A 20,601-nucleotide genomic window follows, 5' to 3' on the forward strand; every position below is an offset into this window, starting at 1 on the left:
AGGGCCCTACAGCTGAGCATGGAAATGCCCACAGAGGCCACATAGATACCCACGTCTTTCCCTTCCTCACAACAAAGCCCCCCCTTAGCTTCTGTACGGCCACACCAACCTTCCTACTCAGTTTCATAACCACTATCTGCTAACCACGTTTCTTCAGCAAGGCCGGGTTGCTATGGGGAAAGAGGAACCAAAGGGGACAGTCAAGCACAACCCAGGCAGACTGCTGCCTTCCAGAACTCACCCAGAGCCCTCATCCCCATGGGGGATCATATCTAAGTCACCATTCAGTCCAGGTAAGAAGACATTTTCCCTTTCCTGATGAAGATCGTGTTCAGCCCAGAAAAGGGCCTCCACCAACCAAGTGTAGAGTTGGTAACATTCCCATGGCCGCTGGTGTGGGCACTGGAATCAGAATCTTCTCTGCAAATGCAGGGTTGGGCCAAGACAATCATAAGTGACAAAACAAGCATCACATCTACCCCACTCTGCCATTTTACCTGATTTTGACAAAGTTAATGGTTGAGCAAAAGCCCCTCAGCCTGACAAAGACTATTAAAATGAAATCTGTGCTCTCAGTCCACACACAGACTCACAAGTTATAACTCTCTGCAGAGCCATAGGAAAGTAACCCTTGCCACTACGGGAAAGAGCCACTTGTTCCCTGAACTAGAGCAAGGTCTCAGCTCGCTTGGGGAAGAGGCACCTTTAGTCCGTGCATAAAAAGGCTGCCGCGCAGGACTTACCTGTGACCTAGAGGAAAAATGGGGTAATTAAAGGAAACGTTAGAGTCAGTCTCTCTCTCTCCCTGTCTCTCTCTCTCTCACACACACATGCACTCATACCTCATTCTGGAGCAAGCCACCTTTAGAATATCCTGGAAAATTGGATTCTTGCAAGTTCCTAAGAGAACATATCCCCCCACCATACACGACACCCAGTCAGTTGGAGGGGCTCGGGCTCGGAGTACACACCAGGATCCTACATGTGCCATGGCTGTGTGTCTCATCAGCTGCAGTGACCTGGCTGGGCTCACAAGGGCAGAGCACACTGCCGCAGGACACCATGCTTCTGTCATGGGCGTGCTTCGTGCACACAGAGAACTGGGAAACAAACAAGTGATTGATGGGGTTCAGAACACACCACCCTAAAACAAGGCACCTTGGCACTTGAGGAAACAGCAGGAGCAGGAAGGTCACTGTCACCTTCCCCTAGCCTCCCCTGAGGCAGGCCATAGAACCCTTGGGAGGTGTCCCCCCTTTTACCCAGTAGAAAGGAAGATCCCTATCTCTAAAGACGCAGAGTCACAGAGAAGAATCTGAAGAGACGGACCTTGTTTGTTAAGTCCCCACTGCCCGGTTTATTACCATTCATGCCTACCCCCTTTGTCAAGTCACAGCTCTCCATGAAATGTCCACTTCTCCATCAAACTAGCAAAAAAAAAAAAAAAAAAAAAAAGAAATAGGTTTCTCCATTTCTTTGGGTCTTCATTTCCTTTGAAGGCTCTGATATTATGTAAAACTTATATTAAATAAATGTGCATACTTTGCTCTTGTTAATGTCTTTTGTATGAGGCCTCAGCCATGAACCTAGGGATGGGCAAAGAAAAGATATTTCTTTTCCCCTGCACAATCATGCACAGTTGAGAGCTTCTCCGCAGCAGCTTTCCTCTACAGGTCCCCAGCAGCATCCCACACGAACACCTTTCCTCCTGTACGCTCATTTCAACGGGTCAAATCCATCCCGCCAAATCCATCCAAACGCCTGCCCTCCCTGCTCCCCACAGCTTTCTAGGTCTCAAGGATTGCCTGTGATTGCCCAGTTCACACTTAAGTTGAAAGCACACATACACTGGTTGCAAGCATTTATAGGAGGCCAATTTGTTTTAAAATCAGGTAACTCTGGATTTCTTTTATCAAAAGCTGACCAGATGTCCCTGAGAGCCAAAACTATGTCCAGAGAGTGGCCTGGTGGGGAGGCCATGAGCACAGTTTTCCTAAGCATCTGCTTACCAGCCCCCCATTAGAGCTGGATCCTACTTTAACATCTCAATGCATTGTGATACATGCAAAGCAGAAAAGGCTGAAACGAGCGCAAGAAACAAACATGTTTTTATAAACATGATGCCACTGAGTCAAAGGCAGAAATGATGAAGCAAGATAACAATGGGGCCTTTCAGCACTGTCAGGTGCACTAAGACAGGAGAGAGAGGCCCCCATGGATGGGGGCAAGGGCCTCACAACCCAGCCTTGCCCAGGTTTCAGTTCTCATTCTTGGAGAGTGAAAACATTACCCAGAAGTCCCTTCCACGTCCCTGTCCCCAGAGCATCCCATTGCTTTGTTTTTAAAAAACTGTGCCACCTACCATCACTTTTATGCAAAGACTTTATTTCTCCAAGTGGTGCACTCTTGCAAGTCAAGCAACCAGAACAATTTCACCTGTGACACTGACTCATGGTAGAGCAGCCACTAAAATGAAGCTGAAAAATTTGAGACTCAAGCAAACCCAAAGCTATAAATTGGTAAGGCTATTTCTTAGAAGAAAAAATATATATACACCTGTAGTCCCAGCTACTTGGGAGGCTAAAGCAAGAGAATCACTTATGCCCAAGAATTTGAGGTTGCTGTGAGCTGTGATGCCACGGCACTCTACCAAGGGTGACATAGTGAGACTCTGTCTCAAAAAAAAAGAAAAAGAAAAAATATATATAAAATTTTACCTGTGGCTATAGCGAATGGCTATCGTCAACCCGAGCTGTAATTAAAAAGAGAGAAAAAAAAATTAAATAGTATCAAGAATATGCTGAATTCATAAGAAAATTCAAAATTCACTTCATGTGGTTGATTGTTTTTAAACATTTCCTAAAGTGCTCCACTCCCGATGTATCATAAATAACACATTTTAGTGACAGCTCTTTAGTGTCAACTTAGCTCTTCAAAGATAATCGTATTTTGAAAGGCGTTTAAAGAGGCATAAAGTATTTCATTTTGGATTAGACAGAACGTGTCCTTCATCAGAAAAGAGCTCCAAAACAGGGCTCTTTTAGTTCTCAGACACAGCCATGAAAGGATGAAATTGCAGCATGTGGCTGACTCCAAGCTCAGCATTAGGAGAACACAGCCATTTGAGGTCCTGGAAGCCAGCTCCTTTTTACCCCATCCTCCAAGAGCACCAGGTGGAGCCCAAGCCACCAGGAAGACTGGCCACCTGGGGGATCAGCACAGCCTCACACTGATCCCCTAAGCTCAAGCCCAATAAGCGTCAGCTCTGAGGACAGCAAAGAAGTAGAGCCTGAAATTCATGTGTGTCATCAAGACATCGTGCAACCAATTGCTGGACACAGCAACAAGTAGAGGTTGACATGAAACTGTGATTTTCCTCTTTGCTCTGCAGGGTTGTCTGCAAAACCTCTCAAGCACAAGTGGGGCTCAAATCACACGTCACAGGCCTCCCCTGATTCCCACCAGGGCAATAGTGGATTACAAAAGAGCCAGGCCAGCCAGCCAAGTTCAGCTGCATTAGGGAGTTACTGAAACTCTCAGAGCCTCAATTTTCCCAACTGTAAAACAGGCAAAATAATTATTTTCCTACAGGATTAATGTAAGGCTGAAGCACTTTTTCTATATTTGTGTATTTCTATCCGTGTATGTGTATGTATATGGATGCTACTGCCTGACAAGGAAAACTATAAAGAATAAAGGCAATACCCCACTTATGAAAAGTCGGCATGTTTCAAAATTTAATGTTTTAAGTTAATTTTGATAACTTTGAAAATATTTCATCATGTAATAAGCAAGAGTCAATGTCAAACACATCTGAGTAAGTCTCATTCACCCTTGTGTGCCCAACTATGGCATGACTAGTTTAAGAAGCTCACAATAGGATGGTGCCTGTGGCTCAAAGGAGTAGGGCACTGGCCCCATATGCCAGAAGTGGTAGGTTCAAACCCAGCCCTGGCCAAAAAAAAAAAAAAAAAAGAAGCTCACAACAGTTAAGAATCTAAGTGTCACTGATAATACCATCTCTGTGCGCAGTTACACCTTTAAATCCCCAAACATCTTCATGGGTCCCTTGATGTCAACCCCAGTGAGGTTGGAGGTGGGGAGGTGACTCTCATGGTGCTGTCACAGGTGGTGCAAGATGACACCAGGGTCCCCAGGTAGTAGGAGGCTGGCAGGAGAAGGGGAGGAGGCAGAGGGAGGGAGTTGAAATAAGAAAGCCAGAGGCTTTTCCCAGCTCAGACGAGCACCAAAGCTTTAGCAAGCAGGTCACCTGGTCCAGCCGTACAGAGACAGAATGCAGAAGCAACCTAGAGCAGGGAAGGTGACCAGAGAGGAGAGGAAATTTATGGGTGGATCTGGTCAAGTGAGCGAGCAGATAATGGACCTTTTTGGGGACAGAGTGAAGCTGGAGAGGCCTGGTTCTACATTGACCAGACAGGAGAAAATGTCTTTGCAAGACCCTAAACCATGAGATGTATGAGGCTAAATACTTGATTCACTCTGTTCCTCCTACTCTGGGAATGAAGATTCACTTCAAACCCCCTCTGCCAATGAGGAGGAGCCAGCTGATCACTCATGTCCCTATGGGTTAGGTTATCAAGTGTATAGTTACTACAATGAGCCTTTCTGGAGGAAAAAGGGTTACCATGGAACCGTGATTCCTGAAGGGGAGGAAGCTCTAATTTCCTACACATTGGATGATACCAAACCTAATGGCAGCTATGCTGCAATAATGGGATTTATCCTTGCCCACAGAGTCGGAAAGCTGGCACGTCTTACCAAAGAAGAAAGGATAAAGACACTTTGTGAGCTCTGTGCAAAAGTTCTAGGATCCCAAGAAGCTCTGAAACCATCACGTTATAAAGAGAAGAACTGGTGTGAGGAGCAGCACTCCGGGGGCTGCTACACCACCTACTTTCTCCCTGAGATCATGACTCAATATGGGAAGGGTACTATGCCAACCAGCAGGCACGATTTATTTTGCGAGCACTGAGACTGCCACACACTGGAGTGGCTACATGGAGGGAGCTGTGGAGAGAGCTGTGGAGGCTGGGGAGAGAGCAGCCTGAGACATCCTACCTGTTGTGGGGAAGATTCCAGAGGATGAAATCTGGCAGCCAGAACTAGAATCAGTGGATGTCCCTGCACAACCCATCACTACAACCTTCTTGGAGAGACATCTGCCCTCTGCGCCAGACCTGCTGAAGCTGATTGGATTGACCAGCATTTTTTTAGCAGTGGCTCTGGGCTTCCCGGCACACAAAAAGAGGGTGCTAGTGTGACCCTAAAGAGAAAGTGTCTTAACCACACCCTCTTCTCACTGTATTTGGGGTGTGGGTTTGGGGAAGGGGTTGTAATAAAGTTCCCTGAAACATATAAGAATAGAGTGAGGCCGGGAGCATGAAGAGAAGTCCCACTCTGACTGCTTTATCTCTTTCTCCACTGTGGCCCCAGGTTAGAGTCCCTTCCCTGGCTTAGCACCGTGTCTCACCAATTTCTAAGGCTATTGTCCTCAGAACCTTTAGAACAGTTAAACAGGCTTGTGTGCTGCCCCACATTACACCTTGTCCATGCACAAACAACTAGTTTCTTCCTCCCTCTGTGGCTTTGTGCTTGTACTTTCTCTTTCCTATAATAGCCTCACCTTCCCTGTTTTTTTGCATTTGTTTTTAGAATCGTGTTTTGTTATCATTGGAAAACTTTAGAGTCTCCTCACTTAATCCTCACCTTCTGTTTTAGAGCTGAGCAAACTGAAGTTTATAGAGGTGGAGCTCAATTGCTCAAGGGCCAGAAGAAGCCACTGGTATCTGAGGGATGAGAACACATGTCTGATGCTTTCCCACCTTCCGGGATGTATCCCCCAATTGCTCTCCTTAACACCCTGTCACAGTCGCTGATGGTGTCCCCTTGTGTGGGACCGACACTTACTCTGTTCTGTGCTGTCTTGTACTACTCAGATGCTACGCGGTAAATATCGCTAAGTCTTACTATCTTGTGCAGTCTGTATCAAGTTGATTTTAATTTTTTTAGGGTAAGAATCTTGTCTCTTTTTCCTTTGGTATCTTCCATTCTGTCCCAATAAAGGTCAGTATACACTTGGCTAATTAAAAATAAAAGTCAGTTGAAAAAAAATAAAAAGAAAGCCCAATACCACCGTCCAGCTTGACACACTACAAAGTCCCCCAGATATTATTAGAATAAGTGGGCTGCAGAATAATTAGTCTATATGCTACCACTGCGGGCATCCGAATGACTGTGAACCATCAGCAATCAGAAGGAAGAAGGCTCAAGTTTACAAAAAGAAAATCTAAAAGTGCAGGCACAAAATAGATAATATTGAGTTGATTTCAATCACACACACCTGAATCTATTCAGTCATCTGTCTCCACTAAACCAGGAGTCCGTTTCCTTTTTGAAATTTAAGCAAACAGTAGAGGAAGACGCCTCAGGGATGATCAAGAATTTAAAGAACAAGGAGGAAATTACTTGGGGAAAGAAAGAAAAGCAGAAACTATAGCCAGAAGGTCAGAAGGAGCAATTTACAGATTTCACATGCCTGCTGGGTAACTTTACATATCTTGGGATTAAAAAGTTCTGGCTTAGAGTTAGGCTAATTATAAGATAATTTTACTGACTGAATATTTTGATAAGCTTTGGAGTACAGTTTAATTGGTGGCTTTTCCAGTTGAAAGATAAGCCCTCGCTGGAGTAGGGAGAGGAAATGGGGTGGGAAAGACAAGAACAGGGAGGAAAAAAAACAAAACACAGAGAAAGTGGCTCTCTGGCAGCTGTGCTGGTTAAAGGGGCCCTGGTGGTGTGTCTTTCACAAAGGTGAATTTCAATGGAGAGTTTTTATTAGTCTTTTCCTGGCTTCTGAATCACATATATTTTATTGTCATTCTTAAAATGACACCCTTGCTAAAGAAGAAAGTGAGAATCATGGAAGTGGCAGTGGACAGAGCAGGCTCGCACAGAAGGCCAGGCCAGCCACAGCTCCCTGCAGGCCTCTGTGTGAAAAGGTCATTGGAGGGAACATGATGATCAGGACAGATGCAACACCCTGCACTACATAGGAACCAACTTACAGGGTGGACAGGAACAGGGTATTTCAGTCACTGTGGAAACAGGGCCAAATGCACTAGATCCAATTAGGCAGCCCCACAAAGGGGCTAAGACTGTGCAGAAAAGTTTGCACAAATCTCACTTTGAAACCCCGGGTTGGAACACACCCATGGGACAACACTGGCAAGCAAGCTATGTAAGGAGCATCCTTATATAAGCCTTCCCCGGGCCTATGGGGAAAACAGGGTAGGTGGGAAAGTCCCTGAGGCTTCTGTACCATCACAAATACCAGATAAAGGCAGCTATGTGATCTGCTGAGATGAGCCAGAGATGATTCACTTGCTTGCCTTACGAGCCCCTCGCCCTGCTAAGATGCATCAGCAGCTCAGAAATGCATTAAGCACTTACGCAGGCACCCTCACACTAAGATGTGTGCATGCACACGCACACATGCACTTTTCATTTCACTTATTCAAATGTGCAAGCAATGCTTATGCACACACACACATACGCACACATTGTCCATACACACACTCATACAGATGTGCATGCACACACCTGCACGTGCATGGATACACTCTGGCACTCCGAGAGGCCCAGGGAGCCCCTCAGACAAAGGGAGGCCTCAGACAATTGACCCCTTTCTTGTTGGGCTCAGCAGGGACCCAGAGGAGAGAGGGGAGGGAGGCCTGTGGGTTGGCCCCTGACCCCAGCCCAGCCAGGCTGAGGCCCAGGGACATGGAGGTCAGCGGGAGTTCTGTGCTGCCCTCCCTGGGGAACACGCCCCCAGGACATACTGTAAGCATTTCCAGAACACACTTAAACTCCATTCAGAGTACTTCTTTTTAGATTTATACAATTTGTTAGCAACAAAATTAAATCACATTTTAATGGCAAGGAAAGAGTAATTCAACATTTTTCAAAATTTCCAGCTCCAAAAACCTTTTTCCTGCTGCTTTAGGCCTGAAAATGCTCCTTTTTTGGAACAGCTGACTGAGGCAGCTGTTTTCTATCAAGTCGGAGGGGTTTCTATATGACCCAGGGAGCTCAGACAACAGGCAGACCTTCTTGCATTAGAGGGTAATCTGAGAATAATTTGCCATAAAACACCCAGAAGTGCTCCAGCTGTAGCCGGATACACCCTATAAAGCATCACGCAGACTGCATGGATCTTGTAAAATAATAATAATAATTTTAGAAAACACATTTTAAAACACATTATAAATTTTTTAAAAAATGAAAGGGGTGGTTTACACTATCTTAAAAAACAGTAGAGTAATTCCTTTTCATGTCCACAGATTGCCACTATGTACTTCTTCCCAAATGTCTGCTAGACCAAGGGTCCCTGTGTCGCTGGGAACCAGTTCTTTCCCGTGCACTGTGCCCTGTTTCACGTTCAAGGTGTGATCTCTCACACAGCTGCCGGGGGCAAGGGAAGAGGAAGAGTCCAGCAAGTGCTGGTCCTCAAGTCACTAGTTATAAGTCAGAGTCCAGAACTTTCTAAACTAGAGGCAGCAGCACACTCCAGGGCCCCCAGCCTGTGCTGAAGAGGCCGACACTGGGAGCCAGACCCTTTTACCACCAAACATCCACTGCCCTAGTCCCAGCACTCCCAATTCCTCCAGGAAAGTTGGAAAACAGGGGTTTTATTATGAAACTCCCACATTTTACGCTAATTTGAATATTTTTCAAATACTACTGCAGCCAAACAAAACACAGTCAGAGGGATTTGACCAAGGGGCCACCTGCTTGCAACCTGCTTTAACTCTACTTCCAAGCTCCACATGGGTCCTCACAGCTCCAGATCGGAACCCATGCATTGGAGACAAATCTGGAAAGCCTGTGGGCTGGCGGCGAGGCTGCCCCCTCTGCTGCACGTCTGTGTGGCTCTCCCCTTACTTTCTTTTCTAATTCAGGGGCCCAAAGAATTACATTACAAAACAAACTCAAAAAGAAATTTTATTATGTTTTCTTCTGCATTTTTTTTTTTTACTGTTTTTCCCCCTTTTGACAGAAAATCTGGAACAGGAGCATGAGTGGGAGAAGCAGTGGCATGGGATGGGCAGCATGTACTGCTCAAGCAGAGCCCCACATGAGGAGAACCTCACACAGACACTACCAGGTGGGCAGAGTCTCACACAGACAGAGCCGTGACATGCTGACACAGAGAAAGTCATCCACAGAACAGATTTCTTTAACCCCTTCCTGGTCTCCTTCTAGCATTGCTCTCTCCTGATAACCACTGTGAGCCCCAGGCCATCCCCACATCCCCTCCAAAGATGCTCTTCCCCATGCATCACCCCAGGTCTTACCCTTGGTGCCTGACTCTCAAACCCCATCACACCCTCCAGAGCTCCCCAGGCCTCTGCCCTGATGTCTTCTTAGGGCCTTTTTAGCACTTGCTGCTTCTGCTGATCAGGTAGTTGCACTGGCCAGTAGTCAAGTCCCCTGGCCTTTCCAGCTGCTGTTTCCTCTTGATAAAGTGGGTATAATGCTCCCTACTTCATGGGCAAATCAGCAGGTTAACTTGGATCTTAAACCTAAAGGCCAGCAGTATCAGCCTCCCCTGGGAACTTGTGAGAACCGCACACTCTCAGGCCCTAACCCGGACCTACTGAATCAGAAACTTGGGTGTTTCAGCTGGTCCTCCGGTGGTCACGTTTGAGACTGAGACACTGTATGGAAAGCACTCAGCAATGTGCTTGGCACTGGAGAAGCCTTTATTCACTGCTAGATGATGGTGATGATACAGCTTAAAGTGAAACGTTTTGCCCTCTTGTCCTCTTAATGCCACGTCAATGTCCTGCACTCAACATCAGGTCCACAATCACTGTGAGTTCAGGACCACTGGCAGGTGTGGAACGAAGTGGCCTCCTGGTGCTCACCAGAGATCAGACCATCCGCCCAGCAGGGAGAGGGGTCTGCAAACTGCTGAGCCCAGGGTGCTATTGACAAAAAAGGGCAAGGTCAGCATCATGGAGCCAAGGGTGAGCTCCGCGCCTCCATCAGCTGCAACCCTCCCCCCTCACCGCGATGCTGTTAGCTGTTCCCACCAAAAGGGAGAAACACAGCAAAACAGGCTACAGGAAGAAAAACAGCAACAAATTTTTCACTGTTGAGTTTATTTTGTGATGTTACCCTTCCTTGGAAAACTTTGAAATTAAAAATGTTTAAAAATGAGAGAAAAAGCCACCATCCAAGTTAGGAAAAGAAAGGATAAATGTAATACGTAGGCTCTCTCCACATTTGCCTGAAATGCAGTTAATTCACATGCGAAACTTTCAATAGCTGATATGTAAGTCGCTCATTGATGGAAGATAACATAGAGCCACATGGAACCTAGGCGGTGGTTGTCTCTCCCACCTAAGAACACAGGTTGTTCTTAACTCTTCAGGCCACAAATGACTGGGAATGTAAGACCAATGGGCTGCAAATGAAATAACTGTGGATTTTGGTTCTTTAGCTTCTCTTGATAATGAATGGCTGGCCATCTGCTAATATGAAAAAAACCATACTCTCTGTTTTCCTAGAAAGCTTAACTCCCATTAAAAAGAAATCACCATGACAATGGATGTGGACTTCATATGATGTCACATAATGCAACCCTGGAAACTCAGAGCTTTTAGTGGCTAATACCACTTAGTTTTGTGAAATCTGTTGATCACAGATTTCAACAAAATCTGAGTCAGAGAAGAGTCAGCCAAGAGAGGAGGAAGAGGCCAAAAGGGAAGCACACAAATTCTATTGGTAACAACCTCAAAAGTGGCCAGTAAATAACAGAAGTATTTTAGGGCATTTCTAAGGTGGATTGGGGACCATTAAAAACAGGAAAGTTCAAGGCCATTGATAAGCTGTTGCAACAGGTCAGAGACCCCCACTAAAGTGTGTTGAGCCCGTCTGACCCCAGGCCCTCATCAGAGTCAAGAGTAAAAAGCTAGGAAAGGAAATCAATCACTTTCCAATATAAGACACGAACATACTCTTAAGGAACTTGTTTCAAAGAAAGACAGAAAAACACTTTTTCTCCTTCTTAGCTTTCAGTTATATTCTCCTCAATCTAACTCTTAACAACAACCAATTACACAAAACAAACAAAAAACCCTCTGCCTATGTACATAGAGTAAAATGAGACATTCCCTGAAATACAACAGCAGCTGTTAGAAGGAGTGCAGGAGATTCACTGGGGAGAAAGAAACAATGTGTACTTTAAACGACTTCTGAGATAATTGTAGATTCACATGCAGGTGTAAGAAATTATACGGAGAAATAACAAGAGGGCCCATGGCCCTTTCCCAGTTTCTAACCATGGAAACATCTCATGAAACTGTAAAGTAAATTCACAACCAGGATGCTGCCCTGACACAGTCAAGTGACAGAACATTTCCACTCCCACAGGGATCCCTCCTGGTGCCCTTTCATCACCACACCCATGCTCCCCTCTCCCTCGCTCACTCCTCAGTCTCTGTCAACCACTAGTGGGTTCTCCAGTTCCATAATTTTGTCATTTCAAAATGGAATCATATAGTTTGTAATCTTTAAAAGTGGAATTCTTTCGGTCAGAATAATCCTCTAGAGATTCATGCAGGTTGTGTATTGCCAATAGTCTGTTCCCTTTCCTGGCTGCGTGGTAGTCCACGATATGATGTACCACCATTCACCTAGTGAGGGGGCCTATTTGCAGTTACAACTTATGAATAAAGGCTGCTATTAAAATTCATGTACAGATATTTGTGTACTCTGGGATAAATGCTCAGGAGTTTGCAAGTGCTCAGTTATATGGTAGCTGCATGTTTAGTTTTATAACAAACTGCCAACCTGTTTTCTAAAGTCCTTACCATCTCTCAGCAGAAATATATGAGTGGCACTGTTTCTCTACAGCCTTTAGTCTATCACTATTACAAGCACTTGGTATTATCACTTTTTAAATTTGAGCTATTCTGATAGGTGCGTAGCAATATCTCATTGTGATTTTAATTTCTATTTCCCTAACAGCTAGTGATATTAAATATCTTTTCATAAGCTTATTTGCCATCTGTGTGTCTCTTTCAATGAAATATCTTTGTGTCTTTCCCCATTTCCTTACTGGATTGTTAGTTTTTTGTCATTGAATTTTTGTTTTTTGAAACAGAGTCTCACTCTGTTTCCCTAGGGAGAGTGCTGTGGCATCATCATAGCTCACAGCAATCCCAATTTCTTAGGCTCAGGTGATCCTCTTGCCTCAGCCTCCCAAATAGGTGGGGACTATAGGTGTCCACCACCACCGTGGGACTATAGGCACCTGCCACAACGCCTGGCTAGTTTTTCTATTTTTGGTAAAGACAGGGTCTCCCTTTCCTCAGGCGGGTCTTGAACTCCTGAGCTCAAGCAATCTATCTGCCTAGGGCTTTCAGAGTGCTAGGATTATAAGTGTGAACCACTGTGCCTGGCCAAGTTTTGAGAACTCTTTATATATTCTACATACTAGTCCTTGGTTAAACATGTGGTTTGTAAATATTTTCTCCCAAACTGAGAACTGCCTTTTCATTCTTATAAGAAGGTATTTCACAGAGAAGAAGGGTTTTACTTTGCTAAAGTCCAATTTAGCAATTTAATTTTTAAGGGCTCATGCCTTAGAGCAGTGGTTCTCAACCTTCCTAATGCCGCAACCCTTTAATACAGTTCCTCATGTTGTGGTGACCCCGAACCACAAAATTATTTTTGTTGCTAACTGTAATTTTGCCACTGTTATGAATTGTAGTATAAATATCTGATATACAGATGGTCTAAGGTGACCCCTGTGAAAGGGTCATTCAACTCCCAAAGGGGTTGCGACCCACAGGTAGAGAACTGCTGCCTTAGAGTCATGTCTTAGAATTCTTTGTCTATCCCTATGCCCCAAAGATCTTCTCCTCTTTTTCTTCTAAATATTTTATAGTTTTACTTTTAAGGCTGTGATCTATTATAGTTGTACTTTTAAGGCTGTGATCTATTTTGAGTTACTTTTGTATGAGACTTGTATGAGATTTGTTTCTTCAGCACCATTTGTTGAAAAAACTATCCTTCTTCCCTTGAATCACTTTTGCACTTTTGTAAAGAATCTATCAGGCATATTGGCTTGGGTCTATTTCTGGGGATTTCTATTCTGCTCCACTGATCTATTGATATTGGTCTAGTTCTGTACTACATCATTTTTTCTGTTTGTTTTGTTTTTTAAGAGATAGAGTCTTATTCTGTCACCCTCAGTAGAGTGCTGTAGCATCACAGCTCACCGCAACCTCCAACTCCTGGGCTTGGCGATTCTCTGGCCTCAGCCTCCCGAATAGCTGGGACTATAGGTGCCCGCCACAACACCAGGCTATTTTTTTGTTGCAGTTTGGCCGGGGCTGGGTTTGAACCTGCCACCCTCGGTATATGGGGCCGGTGCCCTACTCACTGAGCCACAGGCGCTGCCCCAGACCACATAGTCTTGACTGCTCATTGCATCTATATAATTCATTTGAAATTGATTGACAGACTGATTCTGCTTACTTTATTCTCTTTTTTCAAAGTTGTCTAGCTATTCTTCTTTCTTTTCCCTCCTCTACATATTTAGCATAATCCTAGGTATATTTAACCTGCTGAGATTTTGGTAGGAATTACATCAAGACCGTATATCGGCTCGGTGCCTATAGCTCAACTGGCTAAGGCGCCAGCCACGTACACCTAAGGTGGCGGGTTCGAATCCCCAGCCCGGGCCCGCCAAACAACAATGACGGCTGCAACCAAAAAATAGCCGGGCGTTGTGGCGGGCGCCTGTGGTCCCAGCTACTTGGGAGGCAGAGGCAGGAGACTCGCTGGAGCCCAGGAGTTGGAGGTTGCTGTGAGCTGTAATGCCACAGCACTCTGCCCAGGGGGACAGCTTGAGGCTCTGTCTCAAAAAAAAAAAAAAAAAAAAAAAAGACTGTATATCAATTTGAGGAGCATTCACATCTTTACCATGTGGATCCTCCAATGTATAAACATGGTATGTGCTTCCATTTACTTAGATCTTATTTTATTTTTTTCATCACCACTGTGTAATTTTTCAGCACACAAATTCTATGCATGATTTGTTAGAGTTACTCCTAAGTATTTTCTTTTGAGCAGTTGTATTTTTTATTTTCACTGTTAATATATAGAAATGCAATTACTTTTTATAGGTCTATCTTGTACATTTGTCTATAACTTTATGAAGCTCAGTTATTAGTTCTAGGAGGGGTGTGTGGTGGTGGTGGTGGGGGGGGAGGCCTTGGGCTTTCTATATAGACAGTCATGTCATCTGCAAATAGAGTCAATTTTCTGTCTTCCATTCTGATCTCTATTTCTTTTTCTTGCCTTATACCCTTGGCTAGAACTTCCAGCACTATATTGATTAAGAGCAGTGAGAGCAGACATCCTTGCCTTTTTCCCTATCTTAGGGGGAAGGTATTCAGCACTTTGCCATGAACTATATATTATCTGTAAGTTTTTAGTAGATGTTCTTCATCAAGTTTAGGAAGTTCCTGTCTATCTGAGAGTTCATATCATGAATGGATCCTGATTTTTGTCAAACAATTACTGGAAAATATTTGTCTTCCTTGGAGCTAGCTTTTACTTCTCCTCTATCTAGTATTTATTCAAAAAATTGTATAAAAAAACCACACTGAACCTCTATTGAGGTATAAAGAATATAGACTAAGATGAAGTTTTTTAAGAAACACACACAATTGTTTTTAAAAGTTCAGTACATCCACTGTAGAGAGAGATACAACATAATTTTAAGCAAAGAAAGAAAGAGGGAAGGGGGAGGAAGGAAAGGAAGAGAAGGAATTACAGATGCAATGTATATGTGTATGATATGTGTTGAGATAATATCGACATTGGGTGATTATCTGTATAATTATATGGACAGAAGTCTGGAAGACTAAATACTGAAGTGTGAGTAATAGAGGATGAGGTTAAAAAGGATTTCACTCTTTATCATTTATTCCCTTCTCTAAATGCTTTAACAAGGACCGATGTTAGTTTGTAACATTTTGAAATCTAATAAAGAAAAAACATGAGGAAAATATTATATTGCAAAATTCTATAAATGACAGTTTGGTTTTCTGCATACCTGAAAACATTTTTTCTCTTAAGATGCTATCTTTACAAGCCTCAAAAGTGAAATCTTTGGCAGGGGGATCTTATTAAAATCAATTCCATCTTCACTAATATTCACAATGAATAAAAAGAATAAAAACCCAAAAGAAGGGCTCAAAAAAGAAATAGAAAGACAAGGAAGAAATCTCTATAAATAATTCTGTTTCTCCCCCACATTCCAAAAACTGATCACAGAGTTTTCATTTCATGGTTTGATTATTTAGGTCAGTATAATCTAAAGGTGGTGACTTCAGATTTGATGGGAGATAATTGAATTTGTCTAGCATGACGGATGACAGCGAGGCAGAGACAGATACGTACATACAGACTCAGCAAAGGGGCCTGTGGGATGCCTTTCTCCTTCTTCCCCAGTCTCAGAGCAGGTTCACAGCAGAACGTAACTAGACTTCAGTCCTGCAGCACTGTGGTCATTTGGAGGAGAACTAGTCACCTTACAAAGACACCGGTGCAAAAGCACCTGTCACCATCTCATCAGGTGGCAGAAGAAACATCCCGAGTTCTCTGAATATTTCCAAGATAATTCTCCAAGGAACTGGAGAGAAAGAACCAACTTCCCCAGGACTAACCCACTGCAAGTGGCACCACTAAAGGGAGGTGAGCACACCCTACGGCCATTAGTGAGATGTGACACCAGCGCTAACTGCCACCTTGACCCAATAAAAACCTGAGGACACAACCCATCACCTATAGTACATCTTGTTTACACTGACACTCCACATTGGGGAGTGACGTGCACTGACACTCCAAATTGGGGTGGGCATGGGGTGTGACAAGTTTAGCAAATAAAAAACTACAAAGGATGCAAAAGGAAAAATCACTGAACAAGGGAATGTAGCAAGTCTCAAATGCATGAGAAAATGTTCCACCTCTCCAACATATCCCAAAATAGATATTTAAACAGCAAAACAGTACAAGTGGGTGATTACCTACAGTAAGAGCTCCCTCCAAACCTTACCTTAATTCCACCTCCAAGGGCACCATTTCATTACCATCCAACCTAGTGCAAATGGCTCAATTTCTCTGTGCCTCAGTTTCCCAGTTCTAACTTGGGATGACAATTGCTCCTTGTTCGCAGACTAGCTAAGGAGGCTGGGCGAGATGATGTGTGGAAAGTGCTCAGCACAGTGTTAGCACAAACCGAACACCCGGTATCTGTTAGACATTGTGGGTATCTATGGGAATTCAATCTAGAAAAAACATCATGGTGATGGCAAAGTCAGCAAGGGGAAGGGGCCTGCATTCATAGACTACCGGTGGCATTAGAAATTGGTACAGCTCTTTTGGAAAACAATTTGGCTAAACAAATTAAGGAGTCATGACAATACTGATATCTTTAGATTATCCCTAAGGAAATAATCAAAAGGAAGGAAAAATCCAAATATGCACGCTAAAGCCCTATACATAAAGGTAAAAACTGAAATGATATAAATATCTACTAATAATAAGAGAATAACTCAGAACAACACTTTAACTTAATATTTTTTGCAATTAAAAATTACAATTAAGAATATTGCAACATAGAAAACATGATTAGGATGTAATATGAAAAAGTCAAAGCATAAGCAATAAGTATTTCCACACTGAGGTTACAACCACATGAAAAAGTAAACCATGTGACTCTCCCTCTCACCTTCCCCTCCACACCCCTTCTCAGCTCACTGCCCCACCACTTTCCTTGCTAGGGGGGAGGAGGAATCAATGTCTCCAACTGAGTTGCCCTGGCCTGTCCCTCCCCATCACCCAGCAGAGGCCACCTCAAGAATATTGCCTTCACAGGAAGTTCTACAAGAACTTCTTAAGGGGTCACTTTCCACCAGCTGAAAACTCAGAGCTGATCTCACTAGATCCCACTGGAAACCTTTCTGGGACTCTCAGTGGCCACATAATGAAGCCAAGCCTCTAGGGCCGCCTCACTTGTCCCTGGCCCCTGCCAACCCTCCACCCTTCTCACTCCTATCCATCACACCTCAGGCCACCAAACAGCACACCGTTCCACTCTCTCCCACCTCCCACCTTGTCCACCTGTAATGCCCATCTCCCTTCGTTCACCTTTCAAAGTCCTATCCATCCGAGAAACCTCGAGACATTATGACCCTGGGAGGCTGCCATGTCCCACCTGACTTTCTCCAGTCGCTCTTCTGGCTACTTCTGCAGGGCACGTGCAGGTGCTGATACCTGTGTACAGATCTCCCTCTGTCATCCTGCAAACACTTGGAGGGTGGGCATTCATCTTTCATCCCATGTCTAATCTAGTGCCAGAACCACAGCAGGAGCCCAGGGAACACTGGTTAAAATTTTTGTTTTGTGTTTCTTTTGTTTATCTTTGCTAATGTATGGTAGAGTTGTCTATGCACATTAACTCACAAGAAGTCTGAATGTTCCCTCCTAGACTAAGGGCAGGCAACAGAACTACTGTCCCAGAGGCCTCTGTGTTCTGGTGCTGCCACGAGGCAGCCAAGGCTACTTAGGTCTCAAGGCCACATCCACACAGAGCACCTGGCCATGGGAAATACTCCCCAGCAACCTAAAAAGAGGTTGCAGATCAAATGTACACTAACGACCTCTTAAAAACTGCTGTTTTTAAAAGGAAAAATGAAAGTCAAGAGAGAAAAGAGCAGAACAACATACCCAATTGTCAGAATAATGTCCATTATCTCTTTAATCTGACATGTTTCTAACTTCAAAATGGCAATTGAATTGCTATAGTTCAATGGCTGACAACAACAAAGTTGTAAGTGTTGTGTTTCTGTGTGCAAACTGACCATTTAATGCTTCTGAAACACAGGGTGCATATTAGAATCTTAGGCAGGAAGTTTGGGCAATAACACACCTATGGGTGGCATTCACTGGACACTTTGTACAAATCTAATATTGCACCACGTGTTGCAGAAACATCACTCCATCTAGACCCTTTTCAGCTCTGAAAAGGAAGTATGGCTCTTTCCATTGTGTGGATGGGGAGATGGAGAATAAGGTGTCTTGCCTAAGGTCACACAGCTAGAAGGTAATTGAATACCTGGGAATATTTCAGGTTAGCATCTTGAGGGCCTTAAATATAATACTAAACACTGGGAACTTGATCCTGGAGATGATCCAGAAATTCTAAGGGTGTGTGAAGAAAAGGACACTCAGTGGTACTTCTGAAATTTAATATTGACCTTTGCATAAGAGGAAATGGAGGAGAAAGAATCAAAAAGGAAAAACCTTCATTTTAATATACTATATTTTTACTCAAAGATGCCTTTCACTCTTTCCTAATAAATAACCAGTTTAGAAATAGGATATTAATAAAATCATAGCTTTGAGGCTATCTCTGTCCTTCTGCACCAGACTTGCCTAGTTCCTCTCAGCTGAGTGCTCCAGAGCAATCACTAAGACTTCTGAATCCTGGGCGCCCCCATTATCCCACCTCTCCTTCATCCCCGGCCACTGGATGTGCTCAGAAACATGGTCAGGGCCTTCAGTCAACCAGAGGGAGGCAAAAACCACACCACTCCCAAGGAAATGACTATTTTTCAGGATTCCAAGAAAAGCCTCTCCACTGAGGATGAGGACTCAGGACATTTACCCACTAAGGCTCAAAGCATCGTATAGGAAACAAGGACATTGATGAAACTTATCTCTAAAGGAGAAACTTTAGAAACAACATAAATGCTTTACCAGGAAAGATCTAGTTATAATGGGCTACTATAGGCTGTTTAAAAGGTTGAGGATATTGTCTACATACTAATATAGAAAGATCCTCCCAAAAAAAGTGTTCAGTAAATTCAGATTGTATATAAAAACAGCACATTGTACCCTATGATTGCATTAATGTACACAGCTATGATTTTTTTTAAAAAGTGTTCAGTAAAAAAAACAGGCAGAAGTTCACTTCTGATACGGCAGTGTGCGCCCTCTCCCGACTGACCCTTCCCTGGATAAAAACTATAAGCTCTAGGCCAAATACAGAAAAGGGGGAGATAAGAAAAAAGACTACTTAAGATAAAAGAATAGAAATAAGCAGAAAGATTGTAGAGGTAAGTCAAAATTTAAAGGAGCGACTGACACGGTGAATTTCCTGGGTTTGTTGCTGTGTTCCCAGGGTTTTCTCTTGAAAGCAAGCCACAGTTGAGGACTCATACAGGATGGCTAGCTTTCTGATTAGGGGGAAAGCAAAGACAACTGTGGTTACCAGAGCATGAGAAGAAATCCCAGAGAGTAGAAAGTAGGTCCCCTAATTCTGGGCACAAATTCTAGACAAGGCTGAGACTGAGCACTAAAGCAGCACACAGTGTTCAGAGCAGTGCAGCAAAGGTTTATGATTGAGTTGAACAGAGACTTAGCTCCACGGAGGGTAAGTCACAGCTCAAGATCAGGCATTGCATCTGGGTTAACAGATTGCTAACAAACCAGCAAGTTTCTTCAGAAGAATATAACATAACTCAGTCTCCAAAACATAGCAATCACAATGTCCAGGACATATTCAAAGTTATTCCATTACAAAGAACCAGGAAAATGTGACCCATTCCCCAAAAAAAGAGACAATCTATAAACACCAACCTTAAGATAATCCAGATGTTGGAATTATCAGACAGGGTTTTTAAAGCACATATTGTTACCATACTCCATGAAGTCAAGGAAAATATGCTCTAATTAATGAAAAGATAAAGAATCTCAGCAAAGAAATGAAAGATAAAAACAAGAAACAAACATAAATTTTAGAATGGAGGCTCTGCACCTATAGCTCAGCAGCTAGGGCACCAGCCACATACACTGAAGCTAGCGGGTTCCAATCCAGCCTAGGCCTGCCAAACAACAATGACAACTACAAAAAAAAAAACATATCTGGGCGCTGTGGTGGGCACCTGTAGTCCCAGCTACTTGGGAGGCTGAGGCAAGAGAATTGCTTAAGCCCAAGAGTCTGAGGTTGCTGTGAGCTGTGACATCACAGCACTCTACAAAGGGTGACAAAGTGAGACTCTGTCTCTAAAAAAAAAAAAATTTTTAGAATGGAAAAATATATCTGAAAATGCAAGTTCACTGATTAGTGAACCTTAAAGTGAACCCTATCTTCTAGTGACCTTAAAGACAGATTAATATAAATTATCCAAAAGGGAGAGAAAAAAAGTATTTAAAAGATGAACAATATAAATAACCAAAGAGATATTCTATATTTATGTTTTAGAAGACTCAGTGTTGTAGAGATGTCAAGTCTTGGGATTCTAACCAATCCCAATATAATCCCCACCAACTGATTTTATAGATACTAACAAAATTATTCTAACATTTATATAAAGAGAAAAAAAGGCCTAGAGTAGCCAGAAAAGTATTGAAGAAGACCACAGTTGAAGGCCTCCCATTAGATTATTTCAAGACTATAGTAATCGGCTCAGCGCCTGTGGCTCAAGTGGCTAAGGC

The 20,601-nt window shown here is 43.4% G+C and overlaps 1 protein-coding gene and 1 pseudogene across 1 annotated transcript in view; one reads left to right on the forward strand and one right to left on the reverse strand.

Moving 5' to 3' along the window:
- Window positions 1-20,601, reverse strand: part of ACOXL (acyl-CoA oxidase like) — a 288,084-nt gene that overhangs the window by 238,490 nt on the left and 28,993 nt on the right. The window contains 1 exon segment of the mRNA XM_012811040.1: window positions 2,718-2,752. Coding sequence (XP_012666494.1) covers window positions 2,718-2,752 — 35 coding nt within the window.
- Window positions 4,295-5,282, forward strand: LOC105887950 (annotated as a pseudogene).

The sequence above is a fragment of the Otolemur garnettii genome, unplaced genomic scaffold (genome assembly GCF_000181295.1).
Source record: "Otolemur garnettii isolate 467f Iridium unplaced genomic scaffold, OtoGar3 scaffold00148, whole genome shotgun sequence".
Taxonomy (NCBI): domain Eukaryota; kingdom Metazoa; phylum Chordata; class Mammalia; order Primates; family Galagidae; genus Otolemur; species Otolemur garnettii.